Source organism: Ascaphus truei, chromosome 13, assembly GCF_040206685.1.
Source record: "Ascaphus truei isolate aAscTru1 chromosome 13, aAscTru1.hap1, whole genome shotgun sequence".
Taxonomy (NCBI): domain Eukaryota; kingdom Metazoa; phylum Chordata; class Amphibia; order Anura; family Ascaphidae; genus Ascaphus; species Ascaphus truei.
In genome coordinates this window covers 30879445-30898776 of record NC_134495.1, presented here as the reverse complement: position 1 = coordinate 30898776, position 19332 = coordinate 30879445, and the positions used below count along the sequence as shown (strand labels likewise).

The 19332-nt window shown below is 51.3% G+C and overlaps 1 protein-coding gene across 2 annotated transcripts; it reads right to left on the bottom strand.

Annotated features, from left to right (window-relative positions):
- Window positions 1-9627: 9627 nt before the first annotated feature.
- Window positions 9628-16667, bottom strand: LOC142464533 (uncharacterized). Of its 2 annotated transcripts, XM_075567911.1 has the most exons (4): window positions 16421-16667; window positions 14887-14982; window positions 11130-11183; window positions 9628-10648 (listed from the first exon to the last, which is right to left on the bottom strand). In XM_075567911.1, the coding sequence occupies exons 1-4, from the start codon at window positions 16433-16435 to the stop codon at window positions 10286-10288; spliced, it is 528 nt and encodes a 175-aa protein (XP_075424026.1). In that variant the 5' UTR covers window positions 16436-16667; the 3' UTR covers window positions 9628-10285. The 2 variants fall into 2 exon arrangements, with proteins under 2 accessions (XP_075424026.1, XP_075424025.1); XM_075567910.1 differs by lacking the exon at window positions 16421-16667 and having other exon boundaries at window positions 14887-15777.
- Window positions 16668-19332: the final 2665 nt, after the last annotated feature.

Below are 19332 nucleotides of genomic sequence, written 5' to 3'. Positions count from 1 at the left end.
TCCCCCAGTAATGCTGGGCCTCCCCTTCCCTCAGCACTGCCCCCCTCCCTTCTCTCCCCCAGTAATGCCGGGCCTCCCCTTCCCTCAGCACTGCCCCCCTCCCTTCTCTCCTCCAGTAATGCCGGGTCCTCTCCTTCCCTCAGCACTGCCCCCCTCCCTTCTCTCCTCCAGTAATGCCGGGCCTCCCCTTCCCTCAGCACTGCCCCCTCCCTTCTCTCCTCCAGTAATGCCGGGCCTCCCCTTCCCTCAGCACTGCCCCGCTCCCATCTCTCCCCCAGTAATGTCGGGTCCTCCCCTTCCCTCAGCACTGCCCCCCTCCCTTCTCTCCTCCAGTAATGCCGGGCATCCCCTTCCCTCAGCACTGCCCCCCTCCCTTCTCTCCTCCAGTAATGCCAGGCCTCCCCTTCTCTCAGCACTGCCCCCCTCCATTCTCTCCCCCATGAATGCCGGGCCTCCCCTTCCCTCAGCACTCCCCCTCCCTTCTCTCCCCCAGTAATGCCGGGCCTCCCCTTCCCTCAGCACTGCCCCCCTCCCTTCTCTTCTCCCGTAATGCCGGGCCTCCCCTTCCCTCAGGGCTGCCCCCTCCCTTCTCTCCTCCAGTAATGCCGGTCCTCCCCTTCCCTCAGCACTGCCCCCCTCCCTTCTCTCCTCCAGTAATGCCGGGCCTCCCCTTCCCTCAGCACTGCCCCCCTCCCTTCTCTCCCCCAGTAATGCCGGGCCTCCCCTTCTCTCAGCACTGCCCCCTCCCTTCTCTCCTCCAGTAATGCCAGGCCTCCCCTTCCCTCAGCACTGCCCCCCTCCCTTCTCTCCTCCTGTAATGCCGGGCCTCCCCTTCCTTCAGCACTGCCCCCCTCCCTTCTCTCCTCCAGTAATGCCGGGCCTCCCCTTCCCTCAGCACTGCCCCCCTCCCTTCTCTCCTCCAGTAATGCCAGGCCCTCCCCTTCCCTCAGCACTGCCCCCCTCCCTTCTCTCCTCCAGTAATGCCGGGCCTCCCCTTCCCTCAGCACTGCCCCCCTCCCATCTCTCCCCCAGTAATGCCGGGCCTCCCCTTCCCTCAGCACTGCCCCCTCCCTTCTCTCCCCCAGTAATGCCGGGCCTCCCCTTCCCTCAGCACTGCCCCCCTCCCTTCTCTCCTCCAGTAATGCCGGGTCCTCTCCTTCCCTCAGCACTGCCCCCCTCCCTTCTCTCCTCCAGTAATGCCGGGCCTCCCCTTCCCTCAGCACTGCCCCCCTCCCTTCTCTCCTCCAGTAATGCCGGGCCTCCCCTTCCCTCAGCACTGCCCCCCTCCCATCTCTCCCCCAGTAATGCCGGGTCCACCCCTTCCCTCAGCACTGCCCCCCTCCCTTCTCTCCTCCAGTAATGCCGAGCCTCCCCTTCCCTCAGCACTGCCCCCCTCCCTTCTCTCCTCCAGTAATGCCGGGCCTCCCCTTCTCTCAGCACTGCCCCCCTCCATTCTCTCCCCCATGAATGCCGGGCCTCCCCTTCCCTCAGCACTCCCCCTCCCTTCTCTCCCCCAGTAATGCCGGGCCTCCCCTTCCCTCAGCACTGCCCCCCTCCCTTCTCTTCTCCAGTAATGCCGGGCCTCCCCTTCCCTCAGCACTCCCCCTCCCTTCTCTCCTCCAGTAATGCCGGGCCTCCCCTTCCCTCAGCACTCCCCCTCCCTTCTCTTCTCCAGTAATGCCGGGCCTCCCTTCCCTCAGGGCTGCCCCCCTCCCTTCTCTCCTCCAGTAATGCTGGTCCTCCCCTTCCCTCAGCACTGCCCCCTCCCTTCTCTCCTCCAGTAATGCCGGGCCTCCCCTTCCCTCAGCACTGCCCCCCTCCCTTCTCTCCCCCAGTAATGCCGGGCCTCCCCTTCTCTCAGAACTGCCCCCTCCCTTCTCTCCTCCAGTAATGCCGGGCCTCCCCTTCCCTCAGCACTGCCCCCCTCCCTTCTCTCCTCCAGTAATGCCGGGCCTCCCCTTCCCTCAGCACTGCCCCCCTCCCTTCTCTCCCCCAGTAATGCCGGGCCACCCCTTCTCTCAGCACTGCCCCCTTCCTTCTCTCCTCCAATAATGCCGGGCCTCCCCTTCCCTCAGCACTGCCCCCCTCCCTTCTCTCCCCCAGTAATGCCGGGCCTCCCCTTCTCTCAGCACTGCCCCCTCCCTTCTCTCCTCCAGTAATGCCGGGCCTCCCCTTCCCTCAGCACTGCCCCCCTCCCTTCTCTCCCCCAGTAATGCCGGGCCTCTCCTTCTCTCAGCACTGCCCCCTCCCTTCTCTCCTCCAGTAATGCCGGGCCTCCCCTTCCCTCAGCACTGCCCCCCTCCCTTCTCTCCTCCAGTAATGCCGGGCCTCCCCTTCCCTCAGCACTGCCCCCCTCCCTTCTCTCCCCCAGTAATGCCGGGCCTCCCCTTCCCTCAGCACTGCCCCCTCCCTTCTCTCCTCCAGTAATGCCGGGCCTCCCCTTCTCTCAGCACTGCCCCCCTCCCTTCTCTCCTCCAGTAATGCCGGGCCTCCCCTTCCCTCAGCACTGCCCCCCTCCCTTCTCTCCTCCAGTAATGCCGGGCCTCCCCTTCCCTCAGCACTGCCCCCCTCCCTTCTCTCCTCCAGTAATGCCGGGCCCTCCCCTTCCCTCAGCACTGCCCCCTCCCTTCTCTCCTCCAGTAATGCCGGGCCTCCCCTTCCCTCAGCACTGCCCCCCTCCCTTCTCTCCTCCAGTAATGCCAGGCCCTCCCCTTCCCTCAGCACTGCCCCCCTCCCTTCTCTCCTCCAGTAATGCCGGGCCTCCCCTTCCCTCAGCACTGCCCCCTCCCTTCTCTCCTCCAGTAATGCCGGGCCTCCCCTTCTCTCAGCACTGCCCCCCTCCCTTCTCTCCTCCAGTAATGCCAGGCCTCCCCTTCCCTCAGCACTGCCCCCCTCCCTTCTCTCCTCCAGTAATGCCGGGCCTCCCCTTCCCTCAGCACTGCCCCCCTCCCTTCTCTCCTCCAGTAATGCCGGGCCCTCCCCTTCCCTCAGCACTGCCCCCTCCCTTCTCTCCTCCAGTAATGCCGGGCCTCCCCTTCCCTCAGCACTGCCCCCCTCCCTTCTCTCCTCCAGTAATGCCAGGCCCTCCCCTTCCCTCAGCACTGCCCCCCTCCCTTCTCTCCTCCAGTAATGCCGGGCCTCCCCTTCCCTCAGCACTGCCCCCTCCCTTCTCTCCTCCAGTAATGCCGGGCCTCCCCTTCTCTCAGCACTGCCCCCCTCCCTTCTCTCCTCCAGTAATGCCAGGCCTCCCCTTCCCTCAGCACTGCCCCCTCCCTTCTCTCCTCCAGTAATGCCGGGCCTCCCCTTCTCTCAGCACTGCCCCCCTCCCTTCTCTCCCCCAGTAATGCCAGGCCTCCCCTTCAATCAGCACTGCCCCCCTCCCTCAGCACTGCCCCTTCCCTCAGCACTGCCCCCCTCCCTTCTCTCCTCCAGTAATGCCGGGCCTCCCCTTCTCTCAGCACTGCCCCCCCTCCCTTCTCTTCTCCAATAATGCCGGGCCTCCCCTACCCTCAGCACTGCCCCCCTCCCTTCTCTCCTCCAGTAATGCCGGGCCTCCCCTCCCCTCAGCACCGCCCCCTCCCATCTCTCCTCCAGTAATGCCGGGCCTCCCCTTCCCTCAGCACTGCCCCTCCCTTCTCTCCTCCAGTAATGCCGGGCCCTCCCCTTCCCTCAGCACTGCTCCCCTCCCTTCTTTCCTCCAGTAATCCAAAGTGGTGTGTGTGCAGCGCACAGCCAAGAAAGGGATGAGGAGCAGGTCTGGCAAAAAATCTTTATTTGGGTTCCATAAAAACGGGGGTTACAACCTTCGACGCGTTTCGTGCACCACAGGCACTTTGTCAAGAAGTGTGTTATGTGCAGTGCAGGACATTTAAATAGCAGCTGATGCTGCTTTGGCGCCAAAGAGACCGATGACGTCACTGACCATGTTAGCCAATTGGTGTGATCCCGCATCACACTCGTCAGGACATGCAGAGACTTGCCCAGCCCCTCTGCGGGACATAGCCTATCAGTGCCAAGTGAGCTGGTATGCATCGCAAGACAGTGAGAGACCAGTTCTCGCGAGATGCGGCTCACACAGTTCTCGGCCGTCCGCGCATGCGCATGCGGGTCACCCCTGTTGAGCAGAAAAACCTCCTTCTCATACGATACATGGACAAAAGCTATTAACACCTCCCTGCCCAGCATCACAAGGTCTCACCACAGAGAGATCTCAGGAGACGAGCACCCTTGTTTTAGCCAGGCAAAGAGTAATAAAAAGTGTGTAACACACATACTTCTCTAAGTGTATATACATCTATACAGGGACACAACAATCAAACAAAAGAGTCAGCATCATGCTGCTGTTAAGTTGACATATACATGAGTAGTACATGAGAAGTATGTGTGTTACACACTTTTTATTACTCTTTGCCTGGCTAAAACAAGGGTGCTCGTCTCCTGAGATCTCTCTGTGGTGAGACCTTGTGATGCTGGGCAGGGAGGTGTTAATAGCTTTTGTCCATGTATCGTATGAGAAGGAGTTTTTCTGCTCAACAGGGGTGACCCGCATGCGCATGCGCGGACGGCCGAGAACTGTGTGAGCCGCATCTCGCGAGAACTGGTCTCTCACTGTCTTGTGATGCATACCAGCTCACTTGGCACTGATAGGCTATGTCCCGCAGAGGGGCTGGGCAAGTCTCTGCATGTCCTGACGAGTGTGATGCGGGATCACACCAATTGGCTAACATGGTCAGTGACGTAATCGGTCTCTTTGGCGCCAAAGCAGCATCAGCTGCTATTTAAATGTCCTGCACTGCACATAACACAGTTCTTGACAAAGTGCCTGTGGTGCACGAAACGCGTCGAAGGTTGTAACCCCCGTTTTTATGGAACCCAAATAAAGATTTTTTGCCAGACCTGCTCCTCATCCCTTTCTTGGCTGTGCGCTGCACACACACCACTTTGGACTTCCCTCACCAGGATACAGCTGCACGCCGCTGGAGATAGCAACTGGAGGCTTCATTATTGTGAGTACTTTACCTGAGGCCAGCCCAATGAGGTAAAGGAGGGTGTTTCATGCACCTACCCCTACCTTCAGGGTGACTAGAGCCCCATCATAGGTCTGTACTAATTATCAGCATTTATTATTCCCCAGTTAGCCTCTTCTCCTTTCAACAATATATAGTTTCATGTACTTGAGCACCATAATTTCATCACTGTTTATCTTTCCTCCAGTAATGCCTGTCCCTCCCTTTAGGCTCCGCCCCAGCCAGTCTCATCTGCACTGGCTACCTATGCTGCTCCAGCAGCCCATCCACAGGCCCCAGGTAACCTACATGCTCCCTTATAGCCCCTCCCAGGCACCTTACCCACCCCAAGGGGGGAAAGGCCTTATTTTTGTGTGTGTTTGCAGAGGTGGGCTTATTGTGTGTGTGTGTGTGTGTGTGTGTGTGTGTGTGTGTGTGTGTGTGTGTGTGTGTGTGTGTGTGTGTGTGTGTGTGTGTGTGTGTGTGTGTGTGTGTGTGTGTGTGTCACTGTGTGTGTGTGTAACTGTCTGTGTCACAGTGATGCTGGGCCCTCCCCTATTTTTGTGTGTCACTGTCTGTGTGAGGCAGCAGCCGTCTGAGGTGATGAAGGACCTGAGTATCACCAGGGCGGCTCAGGTAAGCAGCGCTCCGGGGGGGGGGGGGGGACAGGTATAAGAGGGAGTGGGGCATGGGGGGGAGGTATAAGAGGCTTGTGGGATAGAAGAACGAGTCTGCGGAGGGAGAAACACCTCACTACCGTCTCTCCTCCTCCCCACACCGGGCAGCAGCTGCGGAGGAGGGCACCTGCTCCGCAGTGCCGCAGTGTAAGATGAGAGGGAGCTATGCAGGGCCCTGACAGGGGAAGGGCAGCAGGGCCCTGGGACACCACCAGGCCTGACGCCTAATCCCAGCATCATTGGTCTCCTTGACTTCAATACATGTTGAATGATTGTAAGAAATCCAATTTAGCAATAATTATATTGTAATGAATGAATCTATTATCAAAGGCAGAATGTTAAAGTATACAGTATAATAGTCTGGACTTTCCTTCATATCTATATATTATATCTGATTGTATTTTCGGTTATAGAGTTATTTTGACGGTGCAGCTGTCCTAAAAGGTCAGAGTAGGCAGAAACCCTGTTTAGGTTTGACACTGAGGGACTATTGACAACTGTGACTTTAGCTGAGAGTAGAGGCTGTGACAAAAGCTCTGAGACTCTTCCAGTCCTTACTGTATTTGGTATTCTATGTTTAGAATAAGTGTGCTGTTTCTGATTCGATCATAGTTTGAAACTGCAGGACCTAATTTGGAATAGAAATATATATTAAGAGAGCTGATTCAAGGAATATTTTATGGATAAATACAACAGTGAGCTTAGTAAGCTTTAGGAAGGAAGGAAGGATGAGGAGAAGATAGGCCAGAGGAAGAAAGACCAGGCCAGAGTGATGATATCATGAAGAGGAGAAAGAAATGTTAATACCTGGAGAGATTAACAGAAAGAAGGTTACTATGTGCAACTATTCTTAAGAATATCAATCTATTTGAAACATCATCGTCATTCTTACTATTTTTGTATGTAAGTAATTATTTTCAAAATAAACGTTTTGTTTTTGTGTGCAAACGACAAGAATGCTGAATTCTGTTATTCTGACGTCAGTCTATAGAAAAAGCGAATTTAAGGACATTTAACAATGATTAACTTTTGCAGACACCCCCCTCCCAATGATCTGTGCCCCATAAAATGACTCAGTGTGATCTAAGCTGTCAGACCATCCCTCATGCATCTCAAATTGCCACTTCTTGCAGCTGATTGTCATTCTTGTTTAGAGAGTGTCTGAAAGTGAGTGAGAGAGTGTGTATGAGTGAGAGGGTCTGAGAGTGTGTGATTTCCCCCCCCCCCCGCTCCGATTTGTGTGTGTGTGTGTGTGTGTGTAATACAGACACCAACCCACAGTCAGTCATACAGTAGTCACCCACCACCCAAGTGTCAGTCAGTCACCCAAGTGTCAGTCAGTCACCCAAGTGTCAGTCAGTCACCCAAGTGTCAGTCAGTCACCCAAGTGTCAGTCAGTCACCCACCCAAGTGTCAGTCAGTCACCCACCCAAGTGTCAGTCAGTCACCCACCCAAGTGTCAGTCAGTCACCCACCCAAGTGTCAGTCAGTCAGTCACCCAAGTGTCAGTCTGTCAGTCACCCAAGTGTCAGTCTGTCAGTCACCCAAGTGTCAGTCTGTCAGTCACCCAAGTGTCAGTCAGTCAGTCACCCAAGTGTCAGTCAGTCAGTCACCCAAGTGTCAGTCAGTCAGTCACCCAAGTGTCAGTCAGTCAGTCAGTCAGTCACCCAAGTGTCAGTCAGTCAGTCACCCAAGTGTCAGTCAGTCAGTCACCTAAGTGTCAGTCAGTCAGTCACCCAAGTGTCAGTCAGTCAGTCAGTCACCCAAGTGTCAGTCAGTCAGTCAGTCACCCAAGTGTCAGTCAGTCAGTCACCCAAGTGTCAGTCAGTCAGTCACCCAAGTGTCAGTCAGTCAGTCAGTCACCCAAGTGTCAGTCAGTCAGTCACCCAAGTGTCAGTCAGTCAGTCACCCAAGTGTCAGTCAGTCAGTCACCCAAGTGTCAGTCAGTCAGTCACCCAAGTGTCAGTCAGTCAGTCACCCAAGTGTCAGTCAGTCAGTCACCCAAGTGTCAGTCAGTCAGTCAGTCACCCAAGTGTCAGTCAGTCAGTCACCCAAGTGTCTGTCAGTCACCCAAGTGTCAGTCAGTCACACAAGTGTCAGTCAGTCAGTCACACAAGTGTCAGTCAGTCAGTCACCCAAGTATCAGTCAGTCAGTCAGTCACCCAAGTGTCAGTCACCCAAGTGTCAGTCAGTCACCCAAGTGTCAGTCAGTCAGTCAGTCACCCAAGTGTCAGTCAGTCAGTCAGTCACCCAAGTGTCAGTCAGTCAGTCAGTCACCCAAGTGTCAGTCAGTCAGTCAGTCACCCAAGTGTCAGTCAGTCAGTCACCCAAGTGTCAGTCAGTCAGTCAGTCACCCAAGTGTCAGTCAGTCAGTCAGTCACCCAAGTGTCAGTCAGTCAGTCAGTCACCCAAGTGTCAGTCAGTCAGTCAGTCACCCAAGTGTCAGTCAGTCAGTCAGTCACCCAAGTGTCTGTCAGTCAGTCAGTCACCCAAGTGTCAGTCAGTCAGTCACCCAAGTGTCAGTCAGTCAGACACACAAGTGTCAGTCAGTCACCCAAGTGTCAGTCAGTCAGTCACACAAGTCTCAGTCAGTCAGTCACCCACTCAAACCTGGAAAACCAGTTGCGAGTAGCAACATCATCAATACCAGCTAACATCACACGCCTCACCAAAGAGAAGCAGTTCCAGTTAATTGAATGTTTGACCAAATATAGCAGGCTAATTTTTAAGTTGATAATGATGTTATAAATATCCAAATGGCCCTTGGCAGAAAAAAGGTTCCCCACCCCTGCTATAAAGTACAGCAAGTTTGGCATAGGATTTGGATGTCAGGGTATCAATGTGCAACCCAAATGTTAAATGGGAGTTGAACTATATGCCCAGATATTTAAAACAAGTAACGGGGGCTAGGATGGTATTAGAGTTGGTTTTTATCTGAAGCTCTGTCATTGGTAGCTTTAGCAATTTAGCTCTGGTCCCAAATACCATATTTTGTCACAATGGAAAAATTTAAAAATTAAACATTTAAATATGCACAGATTTTATCCCACTTTTGGAAATTAGGGATGTTGCCTAAAAGTTTGAGAATGCATAAAGTGCCACCCATGGGCTTTAATGAAGCAGCATTTGTGGGCTAAAGGGAACAGCATTCTGTATAAAGGTATTTTGGACTCGATATAAATAATTGATGCCAAAAACTAATATTAAGTAAATTTGAGAATGGAAAAATCTTCCAAATCTTCAACACAAACGTATAGAATGTGATATTCTGAGAGATATTACAGATGTTATCAAATCCCACAATGAATATATAGAAAATGTCTGTATAGAACGAGTCAAACAAGAATATGCCAATAAAACGTTTAATTGGGAGATACAGGGGCCACAATTCAGGTCAGTCAGCCGGTCAGCCAGTAGAGCAGGTGAGCCGGTCAGCCAGAAGAGCAGGTCAGCCGGTAGAGCAGGTCAGCCGGTCAGCTCTGAGATCAGCATTACTTATATCTCCTAACCTTTGCCCCCTGCATGTAATGCTGCAGAACAGCCTACACTGCATATACTGTACATGAGATACTTAACCCTTTCTTTTCGCTCGACTCTAATCTGAATGATTTGTTAATTGGTTTGTAATTAGAGAGATATTTGTAGCAGAATTCCATGTATGTTATTTTTACCTTTTTAGATACCGTTTTGTGTAATAAAAGATATGACAGATCAGAGGGGCTTCTTGTTTGCACTCGTGTTTTGGCAGAAGTGTATATGTGACCCTATAAACCTTCTTCACACCCGGGCTTGGCAGCGTGACACTAGTGCAGCGTCCTGGGTAAGAATCACTGAGCTGTTAGCAATAGATACAACGGATAGAAAAGACACTACACATAGGTTGGATTAAAGAGAGTATTTTATTTAAATAATTAATCTCTTTGCTGGTAGGGGCCTGCAGCACATTGCAGAGCGATATAGTAACACGCAGAGCAATGCATTGCAGGCCCCTCCGGCAGCAAAGGAGTGAAGACCAATGCAGGGTGTATAAAGATCTCACTGATAATTCATGCACAAAGGGCAGTTTGTTGCTGTGATCCAGAGGAAGGCGAAACATAACCCCTGCTGTGCAATGGGGGAAAAAAATTCCTTCCTGGCCCCATTTAATGGCGATCGGATGGTCCCTGGATCACTGCTCAGTGAGATCAGATGGAGCAGCACAGATCAGCGTTGTTATACACAGGGGCACACTCAGTATATAGAGATGCGGGTGATGGGGCCCTTGTGCCCCTGTGTATAACTCATCTGCTCCCCCATCCCCCTGCATAGCTATCCCATTCACCCCTCTTCCTCTCGCATACCTCGCAGGGCCGGCCGGCCATTAGGCGGTCGCCTAGAGCGCAAAGGTCCTGGGGGCGCAATAATAATCATTATTATTTTTTCCTCTTATTATTTTATTTATTTATCTTTTTTAAATTATTTTTCTTTTTTTTGTCCAGTATTTTAACGCTTTTTTATTTTGCGTTGCGCTGGGGTGCGGTCGCACCCCTGCAGCCCCGATAGCTACGACACTGTTTATTGTTTTAGTTATCTTATTATTTTTTATACAACTGGGGCGCAAATTTAAAATCCCTCCTGGACCGCCAAATACCAGTGCATTGCCAGTGCTTCTTCTCTCTCACGTGCCTGTCTGTCCCGCAGCCTTTCTGCTCTTATCTCCCTCCTGCGGTCAAACCATCTTCTCAGGGCCCCTAGAATACCCCTAATTCTCTGCACTGGCCCTGGCCCCTCTGCTACCTGCTCCCGGGATCTTCTCCCCAGCCTGAGATAGGGGAAGCACCACATCCCTCCACATCTGCCTTCCACCTCGTCACCCCACTTGTCGTCCGACTCGTCATCCGTATCGACGTTTGCCTCGTCGTCCGCCTCATAGCCCGCCTCGTCGTCTGGTGGCACAAAGCGCACCACCTTCATGCGTGTCCTGATCTGCAGGAGACATGAAGTGTTTGTAACCAGGGACAGTGATACTCTGTATCGCAAGAGCTCCTGTGCCACTTATACCCCCTCCCCAATAACCCGTTATACCCACCTCCCCATGCCCATTACCCCGTTATACCCACCTCCCCAGGCCCAGTACCCATTATATACCGCTCCCCAGAACTCCGTTATATGCCCCTCCCCAGGATCCTTTACACACACCCTCCCCAGACGCAGGACCCCCTACGGTGGAGGTGTAATGTCACATGGGTAGTGGAAGGTTTCCCAGAGAAGGTGTCCATGTGTCACAGCTGTTTCATCACCTTGGACGAGAAGTCTCCCTACTCTCTGCCTTTTCTTTCTCTCTCCTGTCAGTCTCTCTCTCCCTTTAATCTTATCTCTTTTATTTATCTCTGTCTCTCCATAAATAGTACAACAGCTAATAGCACCGTGTGTGCGGCAGATTCACAGCTCCGCCATTCCCATTTACCCGTGAAGTGCGTTTTTTTTCTTCTTCCTCCTCGCTGTCAAACTGCTCCCATGCCTATGATACAGAGGAAAGTAATGTGATCACATGTATTCCTCACTCCTATACATGTCCTGGTGCTGTATGGGGGGGGGGGTTGACGGTTAAGCCAATTGTCCACAGCACTCAAACAGTAACAACCTTCACAACCCAACGTTGCTTCGCAATGTTAGCAACGCTTCGGCGTAATAGACTCCTTCAAGGCCCGTTCCCCGACAGGGGGAGATAGCCGGGGGATAGCCAGGACAGGTGTCTGTGGGGGGCCCGGTCGGCATTGCAAGCTGGGCCTTACCTCTAGCCTGGCCAGCTGCCAATCCTCTCGTGGCCGGGTCCTGGATCTCCCTCAGCTGCAGGCCTCTTCTTTCTGTCACACACCGAGCTTCCAATGCCGGCGCACCTCTCTGTTAGCGTGCCGGTAGTAAGCTAAGCCCAGTCTCCGGCGTGCGCGCCAGCGTTAAAAGCACATGGGACAGAGAGACCTGCAGCTGAGGGGAGAGCCGGGACCCGGCCGCGAGAAGTCCTGCAGCCGGGCCTGGCCAGAGGTCGGGCCCAACTTGCAGCGCCGGCCAGGGCCCCCGCAGACACCGGGCCAGGCCTGACCATCCACAAGGTAAGTCTGGCTTTTTTTTAAGTATTGGGGGTGGTGGTATATGCATTGGGTTTTTTTTTAATATATATTGGGAGCTTTTTAATATGCATTGGGCTATTTTTTATACACTACCGACACAGTTTATTGCACTGCGGCCAGTTCCGCAAGCCGGGAGATTTCCCGGCTTGCTAGTGGCCGCCCCTCGGTGACGCGTGGTCACGCGTCATCGGGAGCCTGCGCCCCCTGCACGCGCGTCCAGGGCTCCCCGAGGGAGCCCTGGTGTCCCGCGATGTGGGGGACGGCGGCAGGGGGTTCCGGGGGACCCGGCGGACCCGGCAGCGGGAGGGAGAGCGCCCCGATCGGAGGGCGCTCTTCCGCTGCTTCGGCGCGCGCCCGGCACCCTCCGGCGCGCGCCAGTTTACTGCTGCGGCCGAGAACGGGCAAATGCTCGAATAAACTCGGCCGCAGCAGTATGCATTGTTATTTTTTGTGCATTATGTTTTTTTATATGTATTGTTTTTTATATGCACTGGGGTTTGTTTATATGCATTGTTTTTTTTTTTTAATATGTTTTTTTTTATAAGCATTGTTTTTTTTGTACACCGAGAGTGTGCGTGTGTAGTGAGAATGAGAGGGAGCATATGTCTGTATGTGTGTATAAAACCATGTGTGTGTGTTTCTGAGTGAGTTTGTGTTACTGTCTGACAGTTACTGTGTTTGTAAAGCATAATGAGAAGTATGATTGTGTGTGTGTGTATGTATACATGTATATATATCTTGTAGTGTGTGTCTGTGCTTCTACAAGAGTATCAATCTGTGCGTATTTTAGTGGGAGTGTGTTTGAATATGACTGACTGTGCGTTTCTATTTTAGGAGTAGGAACCTGTTGGTACTACGTTCCTGCAGTTTTTTAGGAGCAGGAACGTGTGTGTGTATATATAGGACCGAAACGCTGTGCCGCTATCTCTCTCTCTCTTGCTCTATTACACACATCCCTACCTCAACACACACACACCTATACACACACACATCTACCAACACACCTTTTGTAGGACTCTAGCACTGTAGCAGTGAAAGTCTTAGCAAACACATAGAGATACAGCGAGACATGAAGAGACACAAGATACACTCAAAGGGAACATGAAAAGTGACAGATCTAGTATAACAAGTGACAGACATACGCAGGGTTAATAAGAAAAGAGACAGTCGGATACACACAGAGAAGTGATGATATAGATAACCTGTATCAGTGACAGACTTCAGGACAAGTTCCAATAAAAGCCAGACACACACCGGGTAACAACGCTTTATTTAAACACCTGGAATCTTCACCCCTCTGCCTTCAGTGTGGGAAAGGCTGAGGTTTTGGGATCTAAGGCTAAGGCCCTGGTAACTCTGCTGCAATGCGCGCCCGCGAGATTGGCGGCGCATGCAGCCGATTCCCTGGTCTGCAGCTCACTGCAGGAAGAGAGACCGGGGGGGGGGGGGGAGAGTGACGGGGGCGCGTGACGGGGGCGCGGCCATGACGTCACCCGGCAGGTTCGCCCTCATTGGCTGAACCGCCAGGGGGGCGTGCCGTATCGCTCTCGCCCCAGCGCTGCAGCCCCCCCTCGCAGTGGGCCCAGCGCCATTGAAGGGAGGACTCTTGTCCGTGCAGCGTCCGCCACAGCGGACGCTGTAGTAGGCAGCGGGGTCAAGGCCTAAGTGTGTGCGGTTTTGTGTGCCTGGGGAGACCCCTAAATTTTCTCTCTGTCTGGAGAGACCCCTAAATGTTCTCTTTTTGCCTGGGGAGACCACGAATTGTTCTCTGTGTCTGGGGAGACCCCTAAATGTTCTCTCTGTGTCTCGAGATACCCCTAAATGTTCTCCCTGTGTCTGGGGAGACCCCTAAATGTTTTCTGTGTCAGGGGAGACCCCTAAATGTTCTCTCTTTGCCTGGGGAGACCACGAATTGTTCTCTGTGTCTGGGGAGACCCCTAAATGTTCTCTCTGTGTCTGGAGAGACCCCTAAATGTTCTCTCTGTCTAGGGAGACCCCTAAATGTTCTCTCTGTGTTTGGGGAGACCCCTAAATGTTATCTCTGTGTCTGGAGATACCCTTAAATGTTCTCCCTGTGTCTGGGGAGACCCCTAAATATTTTCTGTGTCTGGGGAGACCCCTAAATGTTTTCTGTGTCAGGGGAGACCCCTAAATGTTTTCTGTGTCAGGGGAGACCCCTAATAAATATTCCCTAGTGTAGCTTGCTTCAAAATAACCCAGAAAAGTAGCCTTGAGCCCTCGGTGACCGGGCTCTATGACGAGAGGGACTAGGCTCTCTGTTACCTGTGAGTGTGGACTACGTCCCCCATGGCCTCAATCCCCCCTCTGGCAGTGATGGTGACACGGCAGGGAGAAGGGCCAGGGAGGTTAGAATTAGACAGAGGTGCGGGGTCAGTCTACGCCCTGCCATGAGAGTGCCCCCACCCTGCCCTTTATTGTGAATACTGGTAAATATGTTGGTTGTACGTGTTTAAAATAAAAAAAAGAATAAATAAACAATGAAAATGAATAACAGAAATAAAAATATAAGATCGCTGGGAGTGGCGAGTGGGCGCGGCTTATTTACACGTGTGCGTTCCTGGGGCCCATTCTCGCCAGACGGCCGGGGCCCGGCTAGGGGGGAGTTACGCCATTGGTTCGGGTACCTTTGGCCTTTACCCAATGAGCGAGCACTCTGGCAGGGGTTTGGCACTTATTAGGTTAATTGAAGTTTTAATAAAAAGCCGCAGCCTCGCACCGCCAGACCTCGTGTTTGGGGTTATTTATGTATTGGTTATGGGGGGGGGTTGGGACGCCAAGTGTAGAAGGGAAGGGGGGGGGGGGGTCTCTCGGTCTCCGAGGTCATGTTTTTATTTATAAAATATTTTACCAGGAAAAAATACATTGCGTTACCTCTGGTTTCCCAGCATGTCCTGGGGGAGTTATTACAGAGACACAGAAACGTCGCTGAGTTTGGGTTAGTAACTCCCTTAACCTCTCAGCAGTGGAATTCCCCCTTGGCGCTTAACGCGTTAATAACAGCGTTGCTATTTCTCTGCATGAAGTTGCATGTAATTGGAAGAGTTACACAGTGACGGCTATTTCATCACTCACCTTCACCCGAAGCGGTCTTTTTTTCGTTTTTATTCTCGGTCTTATGTCCGACTCTTCGCTGAACCATTCTTCGTCTAACCATTTTTCGCCTTCACTCTGTATGCAGGACAATGCTTTAAGACAGGGTTGGACAACCTTTGTCCCCTGCTCCCCCCTCCCCACCTTGTCCCCGACGTTCTGATGTAACCACATCATGTGATGTCACGTTGCTATGGCAATACCACATCATGTGACGCAACATTGCTGTCGCCAGAAGCCGCCGGAGACAAGGAAAGGGAACTTACAGAGGCCTTGCGCGCGATCGCCGGCATTTCATTTAAATGCTGTGGGGAAGAGCGAGGGGCCTCTGTAGGCGCCAAGCCCCTCCTCCCCAAGAAAATGTTGCGCCCCTCGGTTTGCGCTCTCCTGCTTTAAGAGATATTCTGGGACCCTCCAACTCCTCCATCGGACCCTTCCTCATACTGACTGACCTTGCAGTGCTCAGTATTACCTGCTATGATGCCTCTCAAAATACCATGCTAACTCATTCCGAACATACATGTGTCCTTTCTTCATGTTACTCAGCTTGTATGGGCCACAGAAGAATAATGCGTGGTGCTAAGAACTGTACACGGCTATAATGATAATGTTATGAAGATAATGAATCCTATATGAAGTCTGGGATATATTCTTGATTGTATGGGGGTACTGGGTGTGGTATTCTAGTTGGTAAACCACCATAGATGGCACTCAAATTGTCCAGGAACCCAAAGGCTAATGATCACCCCAATAAATAGTACCCTAATCCTTTTGTGGAATAATGATATGACCATGTAGCAAGCAAGAAAACTCACGAGTCTGCTGCAGCGTCCACGTTGATCATGCCTTGATAAAGTGCTCTGTGTAGCACGAAACATGTTGGTAGGGTAATGCCTTGCCCTTTCTCCTTCCATGACTATTAAATTTTTTATGGATAACGCACTTTCCTCCTAATTTCTTGTTCGGATGATTCCGGTTGTGCTCTGCCATTGTTCTCTCTTATCTGTACAGTATGGGCCACAGACAGCTTTCCCGGGGCCCAGGACTAGTTTCCACCGGGGACCCTCACCCATGGGTCGGTAACCTTGCGAGAACCCCCCTCCCCCCCCAACCTGTTTTCTCTTGCACTGCCATAGATTACAACATTTCGGCCTGCTGGTCTTTCTCAGGTAAAGTGGCTAAACCCAATAAAGCTAGTAAACAAATGCCAGCAGCCGAAACGTTGTAGTCTGTGGCACAATAAATTATCTTTTTTGATTCAAATCCGTGTGCCCTTTTCCATCAATCATATTGTATACTGTACATTGGACGAAATGCCGGTCTTCCCTGAGACTAAGGGGCACCGGTAAAAGTATCACTACTTATTGTTTTTTTTGGTGTGCAGCAAATCCCCATAATTTTTGCGTTCTCTTGCGCTGCCCCAATCTCACACACCACCTTGCTCTCTCACCCCCCCCTCTTACACTCCCCCGTCACCCTTTCCTTCCCCAAAGGTTGTCCTTTAATCAGATCTTACCTCAGGTGTCTCCATCTCCCTTGGAAATCTTCTGGCTTTAAACTGTGTGGCTCCTCTTGATCCGAACTTTCTTAGCTGACCCCTTTTAGAAATCACTCACGGGCGGTTTTGGCTCCGAGGGATCTAAAAAATAAGCGACTCCAAAAAGATGTGAAATGGGGCTCTGAGGGGGAGACTTAAATACTAGTTAATATAATCTACTTTACGAAGAAATATCTATTAAACTAAGAAATATAATCTATTATACTAAATATCTATTAAACTAATTAATATAATCTATTGTACTAAGCAATATAATCTAATAAACTAAACAAATATAATCTATTTAAAAACAATACAAGAAAAAGCTGGAGAAATACTGTAATACGTTAACCAAGCCACAGATCTGATGCCAATGAGCGTTGAACTCCTTGCAGATCCACCGTCAGCTGGTTGTGGCAGAAATTGGTGACATGCAGTAGAACCCAGGCACAGAGCGGTTGAGCTGTAACCACGGCAGTCAGGTCAGAAATAAACACAATATTTTTGGAAATTTAGAATGAGAATGTTCTGTATGTCACATTCTGGGCTCAGACTCTGAGCCCTGTCAGATGTTAGCAGCTTGTGATAATAGAAGATATCCATATACTGGGATGTGATAAGAGACATAATGGTCATTTAATATTGTGTCCATAACCTGCTTTATATGAAGTATCATTTACACTAATTAGTAGAGATGCTACATTTTGAAAAATAGCGCTTCTGGCGACATTTTCATTTATCATTTGTAGAGAGAATGAACAAAGTTGGATAAAACGTTATATGTGTGTGTGTGTGTGTGTGTGTGCACTATATATATATATATATATATTGCACACACACACACACATATAACGTTTTATCCAACTTTGTTCATTTTCTCTACAAATGATAAATGAAAATGTCGCCGTGTGTGTGTGTGTGTGTGTGTGTGTGTGTGTGTGTGTGTGTGTGTGTGTGTGTGTGTGTGTGTGTGTGTGTGTGTGTGTGTATAAAACAGACATACATATATACATATATACATATATATACATATAGTATGTTTTTTATATATATGTATATATAAAAAACATACTATATGTGTATATATATATATATATATATATATATATATATAATCAAAAAATAAATAGATGATACCGTTCTGTGGCTAACGAAATGCTTTTATTTGTGCGAGCTTTCGAGATACACTGATCTCTTCTTCTGGCGATGTTACAATGAATAAAGCAAGGATAACTTGAAAACAGTGTCTCTTGGAATGTTATCTGTGCTTGTCCTTCCCCCGGTGTGGATGTGTTTTATGGCTAGAGGTGTCAAAGGGTAACTGAAAGCAAGTGAAGAAAGAGTGTGTACAGCAGCGGCAGCTCTTATTCGAGCAAAAGCCGCTGGCTGTATGTGGCTGGGAAGCGGGTAGCCGCGGCGCGTGGCGGCGCACTGTGACGTCACAGTCACATGCGCGCCCGGCTTCCCCGTCTTCCCCGGCTTCCCCAGGCTTCCCCGACACCCCTGGAGATGAAATTAAGGTAAGCGGGGGTTCGGGGAAGCAGAGTGGCAGAGCAGAAGGGGTACAGGGGTCCGGAAGGGTGTATAAATTGTGCGCGATGGAGGAGGGGGGGTGAGTGGGGGAACGCGGCGGCGCGCGTGCATTACTGGCGGCAGCTGGGGCAGATCCCGGCATGCCGCCGGTATTTAGTGCAATAAGATATGTCGCTACTGTATGTGTATCAGTGTGAATAAAAATGAATGGAGAGCCCACAGTATAAACAGTGCTCTACACAAGGTGTGTGTGGAGTGAGAGGGATATAAATGGTGTGGGTGGGTGTGGAAATGTGAGAGTTTGTAGCACAACTAAAAGTGTGTGTGGATACTACTGCTGCGGCACAGTTTATTCGAGCATTTGCCCGTTCTGTGCCGCAGCAGTAGCCTGGCGCGCGCCCGAGTGTGACGGGCGCGCGCCGAAGCAGCGGAAGAGCGCCCTCCGATCGGGGCGCTCTCCCTCCCGCTGCCGGGTCCGCCGGGTCCCCCGGAACCCCCTGCCGCCGTCCCGCAGATCGCGGGACACCAGGGCTCCCTCGGGGAGCCCTGGACGCGCGTGCAGGGGGCGCAGGCTCCCGAAGACGCGTGACCGCGCATCTATGACGCGCGGCACGCCGAGGGGCGGCCACTAGCAAGCCGGGAAATCTCCCGGCTTGCGGATCTGGCCGCACTGCGATAAAGTGTGTCGCCAGTGTATGTGGTCCCTATTGGTGTATATGGATGGAGAAATAAGGAGTATTAGTATGTGTGAGAGACAGCTGTGTGTGCATACATATAGCACAGTATGTACAGACATGGCCTTTAGCGCTCATGGGAAGAGAGTTCGCTAGTGTCAGTAATGACTCATAAAATTTCGATCTCTGTTTAGGCCACTGCTAAGTGTCCCGAACAGTTGCATAAATTTGTATTCATGCAACCGTCTCTCTTTCGGGGTTTTAAGATTACCTTTGAGTATGGCAACCCTCAGATCATTCATCTTATGGCCAGAGTCAGAGAAATGTTCGCCAACACACTCCACACACACCACACACACCTTGTGTAGAGCACTGTTTATACTGTGGGCTCTCCATTCATTTTTATTCACACTGATACACATACACACTCTTTCTTCACTTGCTTTCAGTTACCCTTTGACACCTCTAGCCATAAAACACATCCACACCGGGGGAAGGACAAGCACAGATAACATTCCAAGAGACACTGTTTTCAAGTTATCCTTGCTTCATTCATTGTAACATCGCCGGAAGAAGAGATCAGTGTATCTCGAAAGCTCGCACAAATAAAAGCATTTCGTTAGCCACAGAACGGTATCATCTATTTATTTTTTGATTATTGAAGCTCGGCTAACACGGTACTGA